The sequence below is a fragment of the Papio anubis genome, chromosome 6, assembly GCF_008728515.1.
Source record: "Papio anubis isolate 15944 chromosome 6, Panubis1.0, whole genome shotgun sequence".
NCBI lineage: Eukaryota > Metazoa > Chordata > Mammalia > Primates > Cercopithecidae > Papio > Papio anubis.
The window spans coordinates 153,109,190-153,124,668 of record NC_044981.1 but is presented as its reverse complement, the minus strand read 5'-3'; the positions used below and the strand labels follow the sequence as shown (position 1 = coordinate 153,124,668).

General features: G+C 34.5%; 1 protein-coding gene across 1 annotated transcript in view; it reads left to right on the top strand.

Annotated features, from left to right (window-relative positions):
* LOC116275382 (pre-mRNA-processing factor 17) overlaps positions 1–15,479 on the top strand; it is a 49,871-nt gene that overhangs the window by 10,707 nt on the left and 23,685 nt on the right. The window contains exons 2-4 of the mRNA XM_031667517.1: positions 1,482–1,568; positions 9,190–9,319; positions 15,363–15,446. Coding sequence (XP_031523377.1) covers positions 1,482–1,568; positions 9,190–9,319; positions 15,363–15,446 — 301 coding nt within the window. The remainder of the gene's footprint in view (positions 1–1,481; positions 1,569–9,189; positions 9,320–15,362; positions 15,447–15,479) is intronic.

Genomic DNA, 15,479 nt, shown 5'->3' with positions numbered 1-15,479 from the left:
CAATGAGACTGGGGTGAAGTGAGCACAGGCATAGTGCTAGATGAAGACAGAAGTTAGTAGGGGCAGGGGGCTGACCATGGAGGGGAAATTCTCAACCAGTCATTTTATGACAGCAATGTTATAATACCAACTTTATTGAAATATAATTTGTAGATGATATATAACTTCTTTACAATTTTTAAAATAGAACATAAGTGCAGTAATTAAAGGAAAGGTACTTATAATCAAATATGTTTTTAATATGTGAATGTTCAGACAGGACAACAGAGGAAAACAAAAATACCCTGTAAAACTACTCTAGGGAACCTGCCTACTTCCTGAGAACCAGTGGTAATGGACCTTGTCAGGCCTTTGTTAGGCTTTTACTCTGACTAGGGAGGCTACTGAGGGGTTTAGAGCATAGGAGTAGCATAACCTGACTAATATTTTGAAAGAATCATACTGTCTGCTGTGGGAAGTGAGGCTATAGGTGGTCAGGGACAGAAAACAGGGAGACCAGGTAAGAAGCTACTCCAAAAACCCAGATACAAGATGTTAAGTTGAGCCACTTCAATAGAGGATGTCAGAAGTGGTTGAATTCTGGATTTTTGTAGAAGGTACAAGATTTGATGATGGATTGGATATAAAGTGTAAAATAAAGAGGAATCAAGGAAAACTTCAGATTTTCACCTGAGTAACTGTAAGGGTGGAATTGCGATTAACTAAGAGAAGCCTGGAAGGATTCATTGAGGGAGGGGAGGCCACGAGTTCTCTTTTGGATATATTAAGTTTGAGATGTCTGTTAGATATCTTGGGAGAAGAGATGCCAAGTTGAAGGTTGGATATACAAGTCTCTAGAAATCAGGGGAGGTCCAGGCTAAAGATACCAATTTGAGAATTGTCATATTTGTAAGTGGTGGAGTTATACAAAAGTTATACTACCAGTGATTCGTCAGTGGAGATGAGATTTTTATTTTCAGTAATCTGGGAAATGAATTTAAGATGTTTGAAATATTAACTGAGATCGTAAGACTTTAGATTTAGAAGATTCAAGCCCTGTCACTTCCTTTTGTTTCCTGTCCAGTACCCAACCAAGTGCAATTTGGTTACATATCTAATACAGTTTGCTGAATACAAAAAGAAATACCTCTTTTGAATTTGGCAGTAGAGCTTTGGGTCTTTTGAGTTAATAGCAAAGAAGAGTTGGAATGTCTTAAACTAATTTAAGACTTTGAGTAATGTTAACTTATTTAGTTTTAAATTTAAAAATTTTAAAGTTTTAATAAAGTTAGTATTTCAAAAAGAAAAATTTTTTTATATATTTTAACCTCTAACACTAACTGTATACATTAATTTTATTAATCTTGATTAGAATTATTAATCATATGATACATTATAACCATAAAATAGATGTTAAAGATGGCTAGTGTGACTTTAATGTGGCTTCTAAAATAAAATAGTCATTTATCAGATCTTTCATATTTATTTCGTATTCTTTTTAGGAAGATTTGGAGACTGGAGTTCACCTTGACCCTGCTGTCAAAGAAGTTCAGTATAATCCTACCTATGAGACCATGTTTGCTCCTGAGGTAAGAAAACATATTTAAGGTTCTGAGTTTTGCTAAAGACTTTAAATCATAGTAGATAATTAGGTATAGTAGTGAATTTTTAAAGGTTTTCTCACATAAGCATACTATTTAAGCTTTTAGAAAATACATCCTTCTATTCTCCACAAGTTTAGGTAGTATGCTTTTGTGAGAATACTTTTAAAAATCCACTAGTTGCTTATCTGCCTACATACAAATGTCTGATAACATGGAACTATGTCTTTTGAAAAAGGAAATCTGATTCTTAAATATGAACTTAGTTGACATCTTCCTCAGTCTTGATGAGGGAGTATTATAATTAACCATAAAGGAAAATATTGGGGCTTACCAGCATCAATATGTAGTATATTATGAAACATTTAGTTACAGATGCCCCTGAAATGTCATACTGACACACTGCTAGAAAGTAGTCACAGTGTTTGAAGCCTGCTCTGAATAAAACAAAGTACTGGGGTTTTTTTTTCCTCTCCCAATTAAAAAAAAGCAGAAACAGCTAATATTGTTCGTTGAAGAAAGTCTTTGAATATTATCCATTTAGGAAAGTTTACAGAAAAGATTAAATTTCTAGATATTTTGCCTTTTAAAATGGAAAAGAATGCTTGATTGATGAAATAGAGATACCAGAAAATGGTAATTATAAAACGAAGAAATACAGCTTCGGTTGAAATACAGCAGAATCTTTAAGAAGCACTTTCAAGATGGAGTTGAGGAGCTATATCTTATGGTATCTTGGTGGAAAATGATGTAACGTTTTTCATTTTGTAGCATAAATTAGCCCTTTTGTGACATGTGAGAGTCATGGAGCTGTTTCATATAGTACTTTCCCTGCCTAGATTTCTGTAGTCACTTAAAAGATGACCATTGAAATGTGTAGCACAGCCAGAGATGTTAGTGCTTGTGTTTAGACAGAGCTCCAGCGATTCACTGGGTCTGCGCTTAGCAAAAATCTTCCCATGCTCTGACACTATGGCACATTTTAATTTTTGTTCCATTGTGTCTTAAATCCTTCTAGCCTGTCAGACTACAGGCTGTCTCATATCTATTGACACCATTTTAGCCATCCCACTGAAGAGAGGTTGTGTATTATATGTAAATATATGTTTCATGATTTTTTAAAATGAAAAGTACTTTCATAAAATGGAGCCATTGAATTAGGTAAATAAGAAAATTTGGAAGCATTCTGATATGTAACATTCTCATGTCATATTATTTTCTCTGAAGCCTGCTTTTTTCATGAGTTCTTAAATTTCATGCATAACTAATACTTTGCTATGTAATTAGTTTCCAACACTTTCAAGGAAAATTTAAAAGACCAGTTAAAAATTTTTTGTGGTGATATTGACAAAAGGCCTGTCATTCTCTTTGTGGGATTTTCAGTCCTTTAATGTTCTTTTTCCTTGGGTTGGAGAACCTCACATTAAATATATAAATTAGTTTATGTGAGGAGCACTACAATACTTCTTTACAAAGTAAGAAAGGACTGATAGGACTTAAAAGGGAAGCAAAATTATAATTGTTCCTGGTTGCCAAATGAGTTCTCTGTAACTAAACAAATTTTGAACTTTTGTCTTCTATGACCAGGATGTGTTATCACTTGGCTAGGATGTGTATCACTTGACAAAGTCTGGAAAAGTATCACTAGGAACTTCACCAGTTTAAATTTTAAGTTCCTGTATTTTGAGTATCCATTGTTAGAAACAAGATATAATCCCTCTCCTCAAGCTAGTGTTTCCCAGAGAGGATGTGCTGTTTGTTGGTTTGGTCAAATGAATTTTTTTTAAATGATAGCGACCAGACTGTTTCTAATTATGCCTCTAAAGTACTACTCAAGCTTAAGGAAAAATTGCATCTGGTTGTAAATTCTTGTAAAAGTTCCCTGAAAGAAGTAGTATTTGAATTGAGCAATTCAATCCAGGTCAAGAACATGAGATTTGGAGTTAAGCTGTATACTTATTAGCCCTGTGTAACCTTGGAAGTTCTTAGTTTTTTCATAGGTAAAATGAAGATAATTTTTATTTTATTGAGGTATAAAGATAAATCGGATAATGTATGATATAGTTAAAAAAATCTCTCTGGCACAGAGTAGGCATTTAACAAATGGTAGTCATCATTGTTGTTTATATTAATTATTGGCATTGGTGACTAGGTAGGCTTTTATGAGGAGAGATTCCAAGAAGAGATCAGCATGAGCCAAATCATAAAAGATCTACAGAACAGGAATGCCCAAGTCCTTACCAGAAGAAAGAATCGAGAGATAAGACTAGAATGGTACTTTGTATAACATTGCACAAGGCTTTGGGGGCCAAGGTGAAGAGTTTTGATTTAGTCAATGATAAATAGATTTGTGAGGATCTTAAATAGGGGAGTGGCATAATCAAAGCTGAATTTTTAAGGTTTATTTGGTATGAGTTTGCATTATGGAAAAGAATAGGGATATAGATTAGTGAAATAAAGCCACCATTTATTACTGTATGCCAGGTACCTACTGAAAGATTTACATACCTCATCTCCTTTAGTCCTCACTACAACCCTACGAAGTAAGTACCTGTGTCCTTATTTTATAACGAGGAAACCGAGTCTTAAGTTATACTGCCGGCAAGTGGCAAATGTAGAGATTTGAGTCCAGATCAGTCTTAATTGTCTCTCTAAAACTGGAAGACCAGTTTGAAGGCCATTGTGGAGTTTGCAGGGTATACCCCTTTGCCTTTGACTTTGCTACTTCTGAACATTTACTCAATTGCTTATTTTATTTTATAAAATACTGTTTCTCTCTTCTGACCAAGGACTTTTCCCAAATAGTCTACCTGGTTATACAGATAATTTTTCTCACATAACGGATAGAACTTGAAGACATAGTAGCCATTGTTTTAGTCTAGTAATTTCTTCATTTCACTCAGTTCTTTTTAAATCTGCTTAGACAAAAATGTATTAATTAGCTTCTCTAACCCCATAAAATCCGTAAGTCTCAGGAAGAATTCCAGACTCTTTAAAATAGTAGTACTTCAGAATAGAAAAAAATATAAAAGTTAAGAGGAAAAAAACACCAGTTACTGTTAGAAATATAGCTCAGATCTTTTATTTTGTAGATGAGGAAACTGAGGCCAAAGGTCATAGAACCAGCACTAATGAAATTTTCTCGTACTAATATTTTTATGTCTTATAAGATGGACATATTCCACCAATGAAATTGAATCGTGGGGATCTTCTCTTAATTTGCAGGAAATAATTAAGTTAACAGACTCTTCTCACCTTAAAATTTGTTCATAAATCTTTTGAACAATAATGACTACAATAAATATGAATTAAAAATATACAACAATCTAGTATACTACTATCTGTTCCGTAATTTAGGTTATTTTTTTGTATGTGAACTTACAACCATGATTTTATATAGCCCATTTTTAGTAGTATAAATTGTCTTAATTCCTGCAATGTTATAATATGCTGCTAAAATTCTGACTCACCAATACTCTACCTACTGAAGATTTTTGAGATCCACATCCTTATAGTATCAGATCTCTGAGAGTTATCAACCAGCATCTTCACAAATTAAGAGTGCTTTTCTCCTAACCCTGTAAGTAAACCACTACTTCATTCAGTTGACAGATGTTTAAGGATAGTTACCTCCCTCGGGAACATCATACATACTTTGGGGGTAGTGATTTGAATTAGTACTTACATACTTTTTAATTAATTAATTTTTTAGTTAACAAAAATTGTATATATTTACAATGTACAATGTGTTTTTAAATATGTACACATTGTAGAATGGCTAAATTAAGCTAATTAACATATGCATTTCTTCATGTACTGATCATTTTTTGTGATGAGAACACTTAAAATCTACTCTTAGTGGTTTTCAAGAATACGTTATTATTAACTGTAGTCGCCATGTTGTACAATAGATCTCTTGAACTTATTCCTCCTATCTAACTGAAATTGTATATCCTTTGACCAACATCATCCAAAACCCCTCCATCCCATTCCATCCCCACCCACCCACCCAACTCCTGCTAATCATTTACTCTTTGCTTCTGTGAGGTCAACTTTTTTGAATTCCACATGTGGGATCATGTGATACTTGTCCCACCCCCTAGCTTATTTCACTTAACATAATGCCCTGCAGGTTAATCTATGCTGTCAAAAATGACAAGCTTCGTTCTTTTTTAAGGCAGAATAGTATGCCGTTGTGCAGACATACCACATTTTCTTTATGCATTCAAACATTGAGAGCCATTTAGACTGACTCTTTGACATACTTATGTCATTTCCTTTGGATGCATACCCATTTGTGAAATTGCTGGGGTCATATGGTAGTTCTATTTTTAATTTTTTGAGGAGCCTCCATACCATTTTCCATAGTGGCTGCGCTAATTTCCATTCCCACCAACAGTGTACAAGTGTTCTCTTTTCTCCAGAACATCCTTGCCAACACTTGTTACCCTTTATTGTTTTTATAATATCTATTCTGACAGGTTTGAGATGATATTGTGATTTTAATTTGCATTTCTCTGGTAATTAGTAATGTTGAGTACTTTCTCAAATACCTGTTGGCTTTTTTTTTTTTTTTGAGCGGAGTCTCGCTCTGTCACCCAGGCTGAAGTGCTGTGGTGTGATCTCAGCTCACTGCAACCTCTGTCTCCTGGGTTCAAACGATTCTCCCATCTCAGTCACCTGAGTAGCTGGGACTCCAGGCATGCGCCACCATGCCTAGTTAATTTTTTGTGTTTTTCGTAGCGATAGGATTTCACCATGTTGGCTAGGCTGGTCGTGAACTCCTGACCTCAAGTGATCCGCCTGCCTTGGCCTCCCGAAGTGCTGGGATTACAGGCGTGAGCCACCGCACCTGGCTCCTGTTGGCTATTTATGTGTCTTTTGAGAAATGCTGAGAAATTCGGGTCCTTTGCCAATTTTTAATCAAGTTATTTATTTTCTTGCTATTGAGTTGAATTCCTTGTGTATTTTGGATATTAACCGCTTATGAGAGGTATGGTTTGCAAACATTTTCTCACTTAAATGTGTATGTTTTATATAAGGAAATTGTAACTTACTATATTGTTCTTCGTTATTGTTTTAGCTAAAAATTGTTAAATATGCATATGAACTTAAATATATTATACATTCATATTTATTTTATATATTTACTTATATATTGTTATAAAATCACTTGAACACAAATTTACTCTTAAACTTAGTTAACTACCAAAACTTGAAAGGAAGTGTTTGCAAATCAGATTTGTGTGTTTTCTATATGCTCTGTTGTATTTTTTTAATGGTTGTTCCAGAACTAAAAGAGTTGCATATTCACAGGGACCAAGAACATCTGAGAGACATATCTTGAGTAACTGGGAAGAGCTGAGTCCTGCTAAATAGTGTTCTCTGCCTTCCTCTGTTAACATTCAATGTCTTTGAGGTCAGCTCCAATAGCTACTAGTAGGTGAATCTTCCTCCCACCAATTCCCTGTATCACTAGATTTTTTTGTTGCCTCAGCTTAAATCTGTATGAGACATAGGCACATGTAAATTTTTAGATTGCTTTAGGTGTAGTACCTTATATAATACATAGCTTTAATATATGGATCTGTCTTTGTATAGAAATCACAGTTCTTTTACACTTTTTCTTTAAAAAGTGGAGCTAATTTGGTATGTATGGCCTATAGAAGAATTGTTCTTTCTTTTTTAGTAAAATCTGAATTAAATAAGAATATGGAAATTGTAGTCTCCTTTTTTTAAATGGAAAGTTACTTAAAGCACAATGATTGGTCATCTGTTATATGTGATGGGAGTAACAATTAAGGACAGTGGGGATTTTTATCATTTTAGATTCCCCACCATGCCCCCTCCACGCCACCTCTGTCCAGAAATAGCAGATGCTGCTCTGTGGATGATAGCTGACTGTACCGGGTAGAGCATCTAGGAAACTTTTAAATCATTTTGTTATCTGTAATTTTATGGCTGCTCCTGTTTTTGTAATAAATTTCATGACTGAATGAAGTTGACTGCTACTTCCAGCATTCAGTAATCTAGATTTTTTTCCCCAACATATTTCACCCATCAGCAGGCACAGGAAGGACTAATATAGGCTGCAAAGTCTTGCGCTATCCATTATAATTAAGAATATATACTAATAAAAGCTTTGTATATAAATCAGGTATTTTAAAATTGAATCATTTTAAACATATAAATGGAAGCTGTCAATATATAGGAATCTTGTAGCAATTTATTTTCTTCTAAAGCAAAAAATATGTAAGGCACAGCTAACATTTAAATTCAGATTTTCATACATAGTATAATGTTGATATCTAGAGAATACAGTGTACTGGTTAAGCGAAGATGAGTAATTTTTATTTGTGGCTCTGGAAATGTATCATAGAAGAGATGGTTTCTAATGGTAATGACCTACAGTGTTCTAATGTCAAAATAATTCATCATGACAGTGGGTCTTACAGAGTTCAAATAAAAATATCCTATTATTTTCGCCCTTTTCAAAGTAGGAAGCTCATTTGATTCTTTATTTTAAAACAAACAAACGAAAAAAAAGAGTTGGATTTTCCCAGTACCTTTTATAATAGCGTTAAATTAATAGCACCTGACATATTCTGATAATTTTTTTTACCCAGTTTTTTAAAACTTAGAGGCTCTGATTGTGCATTTAAGGAACTTTATGATGTAATAGAATGCTTGACTATGGTTTGTTCTAGCCCTGGTTCTGCCAATTAATAAAACTCTTGACCCTAGGGCAGGTAAAATACATTGCCTTTGGGGTTTTTTTCTTCATTTACAACATGAGAAGGAGAATACTTTTCTAACTTGTCAGAATTTATGTACAGATCAAATTAAATAGCATTTGGAAAAGCATTCTGGAAACGCAAAAGTATTATAAACAAATAGATAATAATAGCACTATTTGGTATAAAACAAGTAATGTGACTCTTCAAAGTGTGACTTTTCAGAATGGAGATATTTTATTGACATTTGCAATGTCTTTTCCTAGGGACTTTTTTAAGCACTTTATTTTGTTGTCTGTTTTTCTATCCTCCACCCGCAATGGAATTCTGATTAGTCTTTCCTTCATTAGTACTTTCTATATGCCAGGCACTGTGGTAAATATTGAGTATTCTGAGTCTCCCACTTTGAGGAACTAGTGAAAGAGAAACATGTATTTTTTTTAAAAAATTGTATCACAGTGCCGCTGTTGATATAAAAGTCACCCCAAATTTCCGCAATCATGGTTTGGGCAAACTATAGTAACTCTGTTATCTAGAGCATCACTGTGAAGTAGAACTTCTGCAATAATGCGAATGTAGTACCTGACAACCACATGTGGCTACTGAGCTCTTGAAATAAATAGCTACATATAGATTTGAGTGAGAGGGGTTCCTCTCCTTCTGTCCCAGGGGCTGACAAATGGTGCTATTCAGCCATTGCCCAGCTGCACTGCACCGTATCAGGCTAATGTGTTCCCAGATAGGTTAATAGGCCCTTGGTGATTTATAGTTGAAAAAAATTGTACAGTTATTCCAGTAATTCTAACTTCCATATACTCAGAACTTTTGTCTCTTTCTTATGTTTTATTTTTATTTTTTTTCTTGTGACATTGCAGTTTGGACCAGAAAATCCCTTTAGGACACAGCAAATGGCCGCACCTAGAAATATGCTTTCTGGATATGCGGAACCAGCTCATATCAATGATTTCATGTTTGAGCAGCAAAGGAGAACTTTTGCAACATATGGTAAGGCAATAAGACTTAAAACAGTTTCAATTTTGGCTTTATTAGAAGTGTGATCTGTGTGTGTTAATCTGTTTTGTCTTCTGGCTTTTAAAATTCATTGGATTCCTTCAAAAAGGATAGTATGCCTTCTTATAGATATCCTTAAATATTTATGTAAATGGGAAGGTGAACTCATATTTTTAGCTGTCATTGTAAATCCACTGTGATTTCTGAGTACTGGAAATATTCGTGATCTTAACCAGAATGCTCTTTGTTGTTGCATTCTGGGTAATGGACACTTGTTATTTTATGTCCATTACATGTAGATTGCTATTAAAGTTGACAAATGAAAAGATAGTGTTAAGAGATTACTTTTTTATCTTATTATGGGCTATTTAACTTTACTCTGTTTCTCAGATCTTATCTCGGAAATGCTTTCTCTTGATCACTGAAGGGTGTCAGGAAAGAGAATAGTCACAAATTCACTATGTAAAATAATTACATCCTCTCAGTGGTGGGATTTTAAAAATTTAATGTGCATGGAAACTGCTTGTATAAAGGATTATCATGTGTTAGATCATATTTCACCATGGTAAGATTGTAATAGACTTAGAATGTACCAAAAATCACAGCCAAGACTATATACCACTTAAATCACCCAAAGCAGTTCTATGACACTTCCAGTCCAATAAAATGGTTACAAATACATTATACCCCTTGCTTGTGTAAGGGGTCCCATGTAAATCTAAAGTAATGTGCAGCACATAAAAATAAACTGTTACATCATGGTTTTGTTATATTCTAACCTATAATAAGAGACTTTTAACGACTTACTGTCTTTGACTTTAGAAGGACCTTAAGCAATAATTTAGTTCTCTTGTCTCCTTTAAAACAAAACAAAAAAAAGTCCAAGTAAGTTTATACTGATACCTACTTTTCTTCTTAAATTACCTTATAACAAGAATAAGCATTTAAAACTATTCAGCTGGCTTTAGACCTGGTTTCAGAAATGGGTTGTGTTTTTTGTTTGTTTGTTTGTTTGAAGTATCTGGTGGTTTTTGCCTCTCCCACTAGGAAGTGGCGAACTAGGGCATGGGTTGAACTATTGAGTTACAGACAAAAAATGAATTTGGGGCTATAGTATATTAGGCAGCCTAAAATAAAGGCAGCCAATAGTATATTAGGCAGCCTAAAATAAAATAAAGTGGGAGATTTTTGCCTCTCCCACTAGGAAGTAGAGAGCTAGGACACAGGTTGAACTATTGAGTTAAAGACAAAAAATGAATTTGGGGCTATAGTATATTAGGCAGCCTAAAATAAAGGGAATGGCCAGTTACAAAACTCAGAAAATTTTGGTTTGTCTCCTTTATGATAGATCTTAGATAAGATTGATTTTATTTATTAAGTTCAAGTAAACTTAGTAAGATCGAGGTTTAAACCGAGGTTTAAAGAGACAGTTTATTAAGTTCAAGTAAACTTAATAAGTAAACTTAATAAATAAGATCAGCCTTATCTAAGCTTTAACAACTGTCTCTTTAAACCTCAGTTTTAACACTGTCTCTTTTTTCTTTGCTCCCAGGCAGTGAACAAGTATATGACTTCTATTAGTTTGTCCTATAATTTTCTTATAGAAAGTTCTTGTCTGACATCTGATAGTAATTCCTATACCAGCTTCCTATCAACTTTTGTTGCTGTCGTTCTTGTTTTTTAACCCTTCCACCTGAAATATAAGGCTGTGAGACCTTTCTGTCACCTTCCCTCATTTGCAAAGTGCAAGGGAGCAAACCTTTCTTATACCTCGTAGTAGTGTTATCTAACAGACATACAGGAGGTGACACATGAATTCAGTTTTACCTCAATCTCATAACCCTGGGCTATCACTGCTGGAATATAGTACAAACATTTATTTTAATTTTCTTCCCATTTTTCAATATTGTAAGATTGTTAGAATCCCAGTGAATTATTTCTGGAAGATTTGTATTCTGCAATACAGTTAGTTTTTCATACAGCCCACCTGTAGAGTCCTTATCACTGAAAATAGTCTCATTTACTGTGTCATCCGAGTTACTCACTCTACAGTTTTGCTTTTAGCTTGCATTTATCGTATTTCTCCTGACTTCTTAGTCCCTCAGTGGTTACGTGAATTTCGTCTTGTTTTCTGTCTGCTCCCCTGCCAGTCTTACTTGGGGCTTCTCAATGAAGTTTCTTCCTTTTGTTCTACTTTCATCTAGAATTTTCTCTACACCCACCTATAGAAGTGGAAAATAGAATTTTAAATAAATACTTTTAGTCTCACAATAGTCATTATTAACATGAGTTTTAACTTCAATATTTGAAATCCTTTATTAACATTTTTAAATGATTTTTTAAAAATCGTCTACTGAACAAAGATATAATTTTTAAATATATTACTTGTATCACTTAGATTTCAGTTTAGTTCCAGTTTTCACTATTAAAAATGTGATGTATATGTTATGCTACAAAGTGCTTTTTAAAATGTGGTAGTGAATATTTTTGTACATAAAACTTTACAGGTTTTATATTATTTTATATTATTTTCTTAATGAGTTCCCGAAAGTAGGTAAAAGAATATGTGTTTTAAAAGCTTGTGCTATATATTATCAAATTGCTTTCCAAAAGAATTCTCTAAACCTACTCTACCCCACAGTGTATAAAAGTCCTACTTCTCTTTTTTTTTTGAGACAGAGTCTCACTCTGTCACCCAGGCTGTGCAGTGGTGGGATCTCTGCTCACTGCAGCTGCTGCTTCTGGGGTTCAGGCAAGTCTCGTGCCTCAGCCTCCATGCCTAGCTAATTTTTTTTTTTTTTTTTTTTTTTTTTTCCGTAGAGATGGGGTTTTACCATATTGGCCAGACCGGTCTCAAACTCCTGGCCTCAAGTGATTGCCTGCCTCGGCCTCCCATAGTGCTGGGATTACAGGCCTGAGCCACCATGCCCAGCCCTATTTCTCTTCATCAAAGATCCGTATGATTGTTTTTCCTTTGTTTACTTGATAATCAAAATATTATATTTTTTTTTCAGACTTTTAGGATTTTATTTCTGTATACTAAGTTTTCTGTTAGAAAAGGGGAAAAAAAAGAAAACAACAGGGCATCAGTTTATATATTTGAGGTTTTCACTGAGAAAGCATGACTCCTGTGTGGTGTTGCTATTATTCTTCTTTTTTTTTTTCTTTTCTTTTTTTTTTCTAATTATTCTTTAAGTTCTAGGGTACATGTGCACAACGTGCAGGCTTGTTACATATGTATACATGTGCCATGTTGGTGTGCTGCACCCCTTACCTCGTCATTTACATTAAGTATATCTCCTAATGCTATCCCTCCCCCACCCCTCCCCACAATAGGACCTGGTGTGGGATGATCCCCTTCCTGTGTCCAAGTGATCTCATTGTTCAATTCCCACCTATGAGTGAGAACATGCGGTATTTGGTTTTCTGTTCTTGCGATTTGCTGAGAATGATGATTTCCAGCTGCATCCATGTCCCTACAAAGGACATGAACTCATCCTTTTTTGTGGCTGCACAGTATTCCATGGTGTATATGTGCCACATTTTCTTAATCCAGTCTGTCACTGATGGACATTTTCGTTGATTCCAAGTCTTTGCTATTGTGAATAGTGCCGCAATAAACATGTGTGTGCATGTGTCTTTATAGCAGCATGACTTATAATCCTTTGGGTTTATCTCCAGTAATGGGATGGCTGGGTCAAATGGTATTTCTAGTTCTAGATCCTTAAAATATTGTATTTCTTTACTGCAACTTGATTTTTCCGGACTACCAGTGAGGTCGAAGGTTTTTTCGTTTATTTATGACCATTGGTTTGCAAATTGTTTATAGTCCCTTTCATTTACCTAATGGAATTAGTTTTAATAATTATTATTAGTTTAATTACCTGAAGGGTATAATAATAAAATCAATATGATAGCCATTTCAAATAAGAGTACCAAAGGGAAGGAAGTAGACATTAACTCCATTAAAAAGATAAAAGGGAAAATAAACTTCAGAAAGGTAGATAAGAATATTTAAGAAATGCAGAAATAATCACTTATTTGAGACACAAGATAGTGAGAAAACAAATTGGACTGAAATTCAGTAGTGTGAGAGTTAGATCTTGTTCTATCACTGGCTGATTTGTAGTAAGACATAAGGCCAAATATTTAACTCTTATTTGTAAAAGGAAAATAATATCGTTTCTTAATCACCGGGGGTGGAAGGCAGTAGTGGGGTTGGTGGTATGGCGGTAAGGATTTTTACCACAGAGGATGTGGAGCAAGAGGAAAGCATAACTTATTTTTCTGAGTTACAAGACTATGGCCAGATGAGTTGGGGAATGGTACTTACACAGAGACAAGGACCAGGGATACCTCTTCCCTCTCTGTCTACTCCTTCACCCCTCCGGACACATCACGAAATGCCATTTATGTAGATGTTAAGTCTCCTTTCAAAGTAGAAATTTACATTCTAGCCGGATATGTTTTTTATTATTGAAATGGGAACTTTTAACTTGGTATGAGCTTATAAAAGTCTCATTTTTTGGAAATAGTTATGTACAGAACACTATTCTGTACATCAAAGAGATTAAAGATAAAATAACTCATGGGATTTGAACCTGTGATTTCAGAGATTCTACTCCAAAGCTGATTTTCTGCCACCAAGCTCTCTCCTCTGGCTGAGAACATATTTTAATGCTGAAAAAAAAATCTATGTGCAAATCAGCTAATAGCTAGGTGGTTGGTTCTGTTCTAGCATATCATGAGAGTGAGTTGAGCACTTATGTCCTTAGCTTGTTTAAAGAGCATGTTTCATGATGAATCTTTTTCTTGTTCCCCAAAAGAAGTTCCCTATATTCTTTTTTTTTTTTTTTTTTTTTTTTTGAGATAGAGCCTCACTTTGTCGCCCAGGCTGGAGTGCAGTGGTGCGATCTCAGCTCACTGCAAGCTCCACCTCCTGGGTTCACACCATTCTCCTGCCTCAGCCTCCCAAGTAGCTGGGACTACTTTGGATGAAAAATGAAAATAATAAGTCTATCTACTAGGATGTACCCTTTAAAAAAAATGGGCTTAGTACTTTTTTATGTATTCTGTTATTGTACACACGAGTTGTAGGCCATAAACTGATCAGTGATCTAGCACTCTTGTGAGCATACCAGACTAATGTTACCAAACATTTATTGTGCTAGCACACCCACTTGAGAAAAAAAACTGAGTTAAGCTCATTTAGGTAGACTTTCTTTCCTTAAATTCCCATAGACCATGGAGGACCACATTTGTATGTAGCTACATACTCTATAATTAATTTAAGAAGTGCATTCATATGTTGGTAGATATCCTTCCTTCCTTCTCTTCAGGAAATATAAGGAATGATTGATGAAATAGAAATATATTAAGATTGGGAAGGAAGACTGTCCTTACTGCGAATGGTATTTTCAAAATAATAGCTAGATTTTATGTAATCTTCTTACCCTTTTCTATTATTTAATAATTTATATAATTTGATAAACTTAGCCCTGCCTGCAATATCCATTACCAAGAAGAAAAGGAAAATGGTTTCTGGATTTCCAAATGCATCATGTACATGTATTTTCAAGCTCTTAGAATATTTAAAACTAAAGTTTGATGTCTTGGCCAGAGAGGCTCTTAGTAATGTAATGTCAGTGTGCAAAATTCATCCTGTAAGAAATATATTATGGTTCTAAATATAAAAATATAGCTTTGGGTTCTAAATAGAAATATAGCTCAGGGGCCGAAAGCAGTGGCTCACGCCTGTAATCCCAGCACTTTGGCAGGCGGAGGCGGTGGATCATTTGAGGTCGGGAGTTCAAGACCAGCCTGGCCAACATGGTGAAACCCCATCTCTAAAAAAAAAAAAAAAAAAAGGAAGCAATATAGCTCAGGGCAGAATGATTGGTCCTGATTGGTCCTGAGTTAAAGAGATCATTTTTGACATCTGGGAAAGAAAATGTGAAATGTGTATATTTGTATTATAATAATAAAATGAATTTAAACAGCAAAATGGAGTTAATAATTTTCACTTTTTTCCTTTCAGGTTATGCATTAGACCCTTCATTAGATAATCATCAAGTGTCTGCTAAATATATTGGTTCTGTAGAAGAAGCTGAAAAAAATCAAGGTAATTTATTTGAAACATTTAATATCAAATATG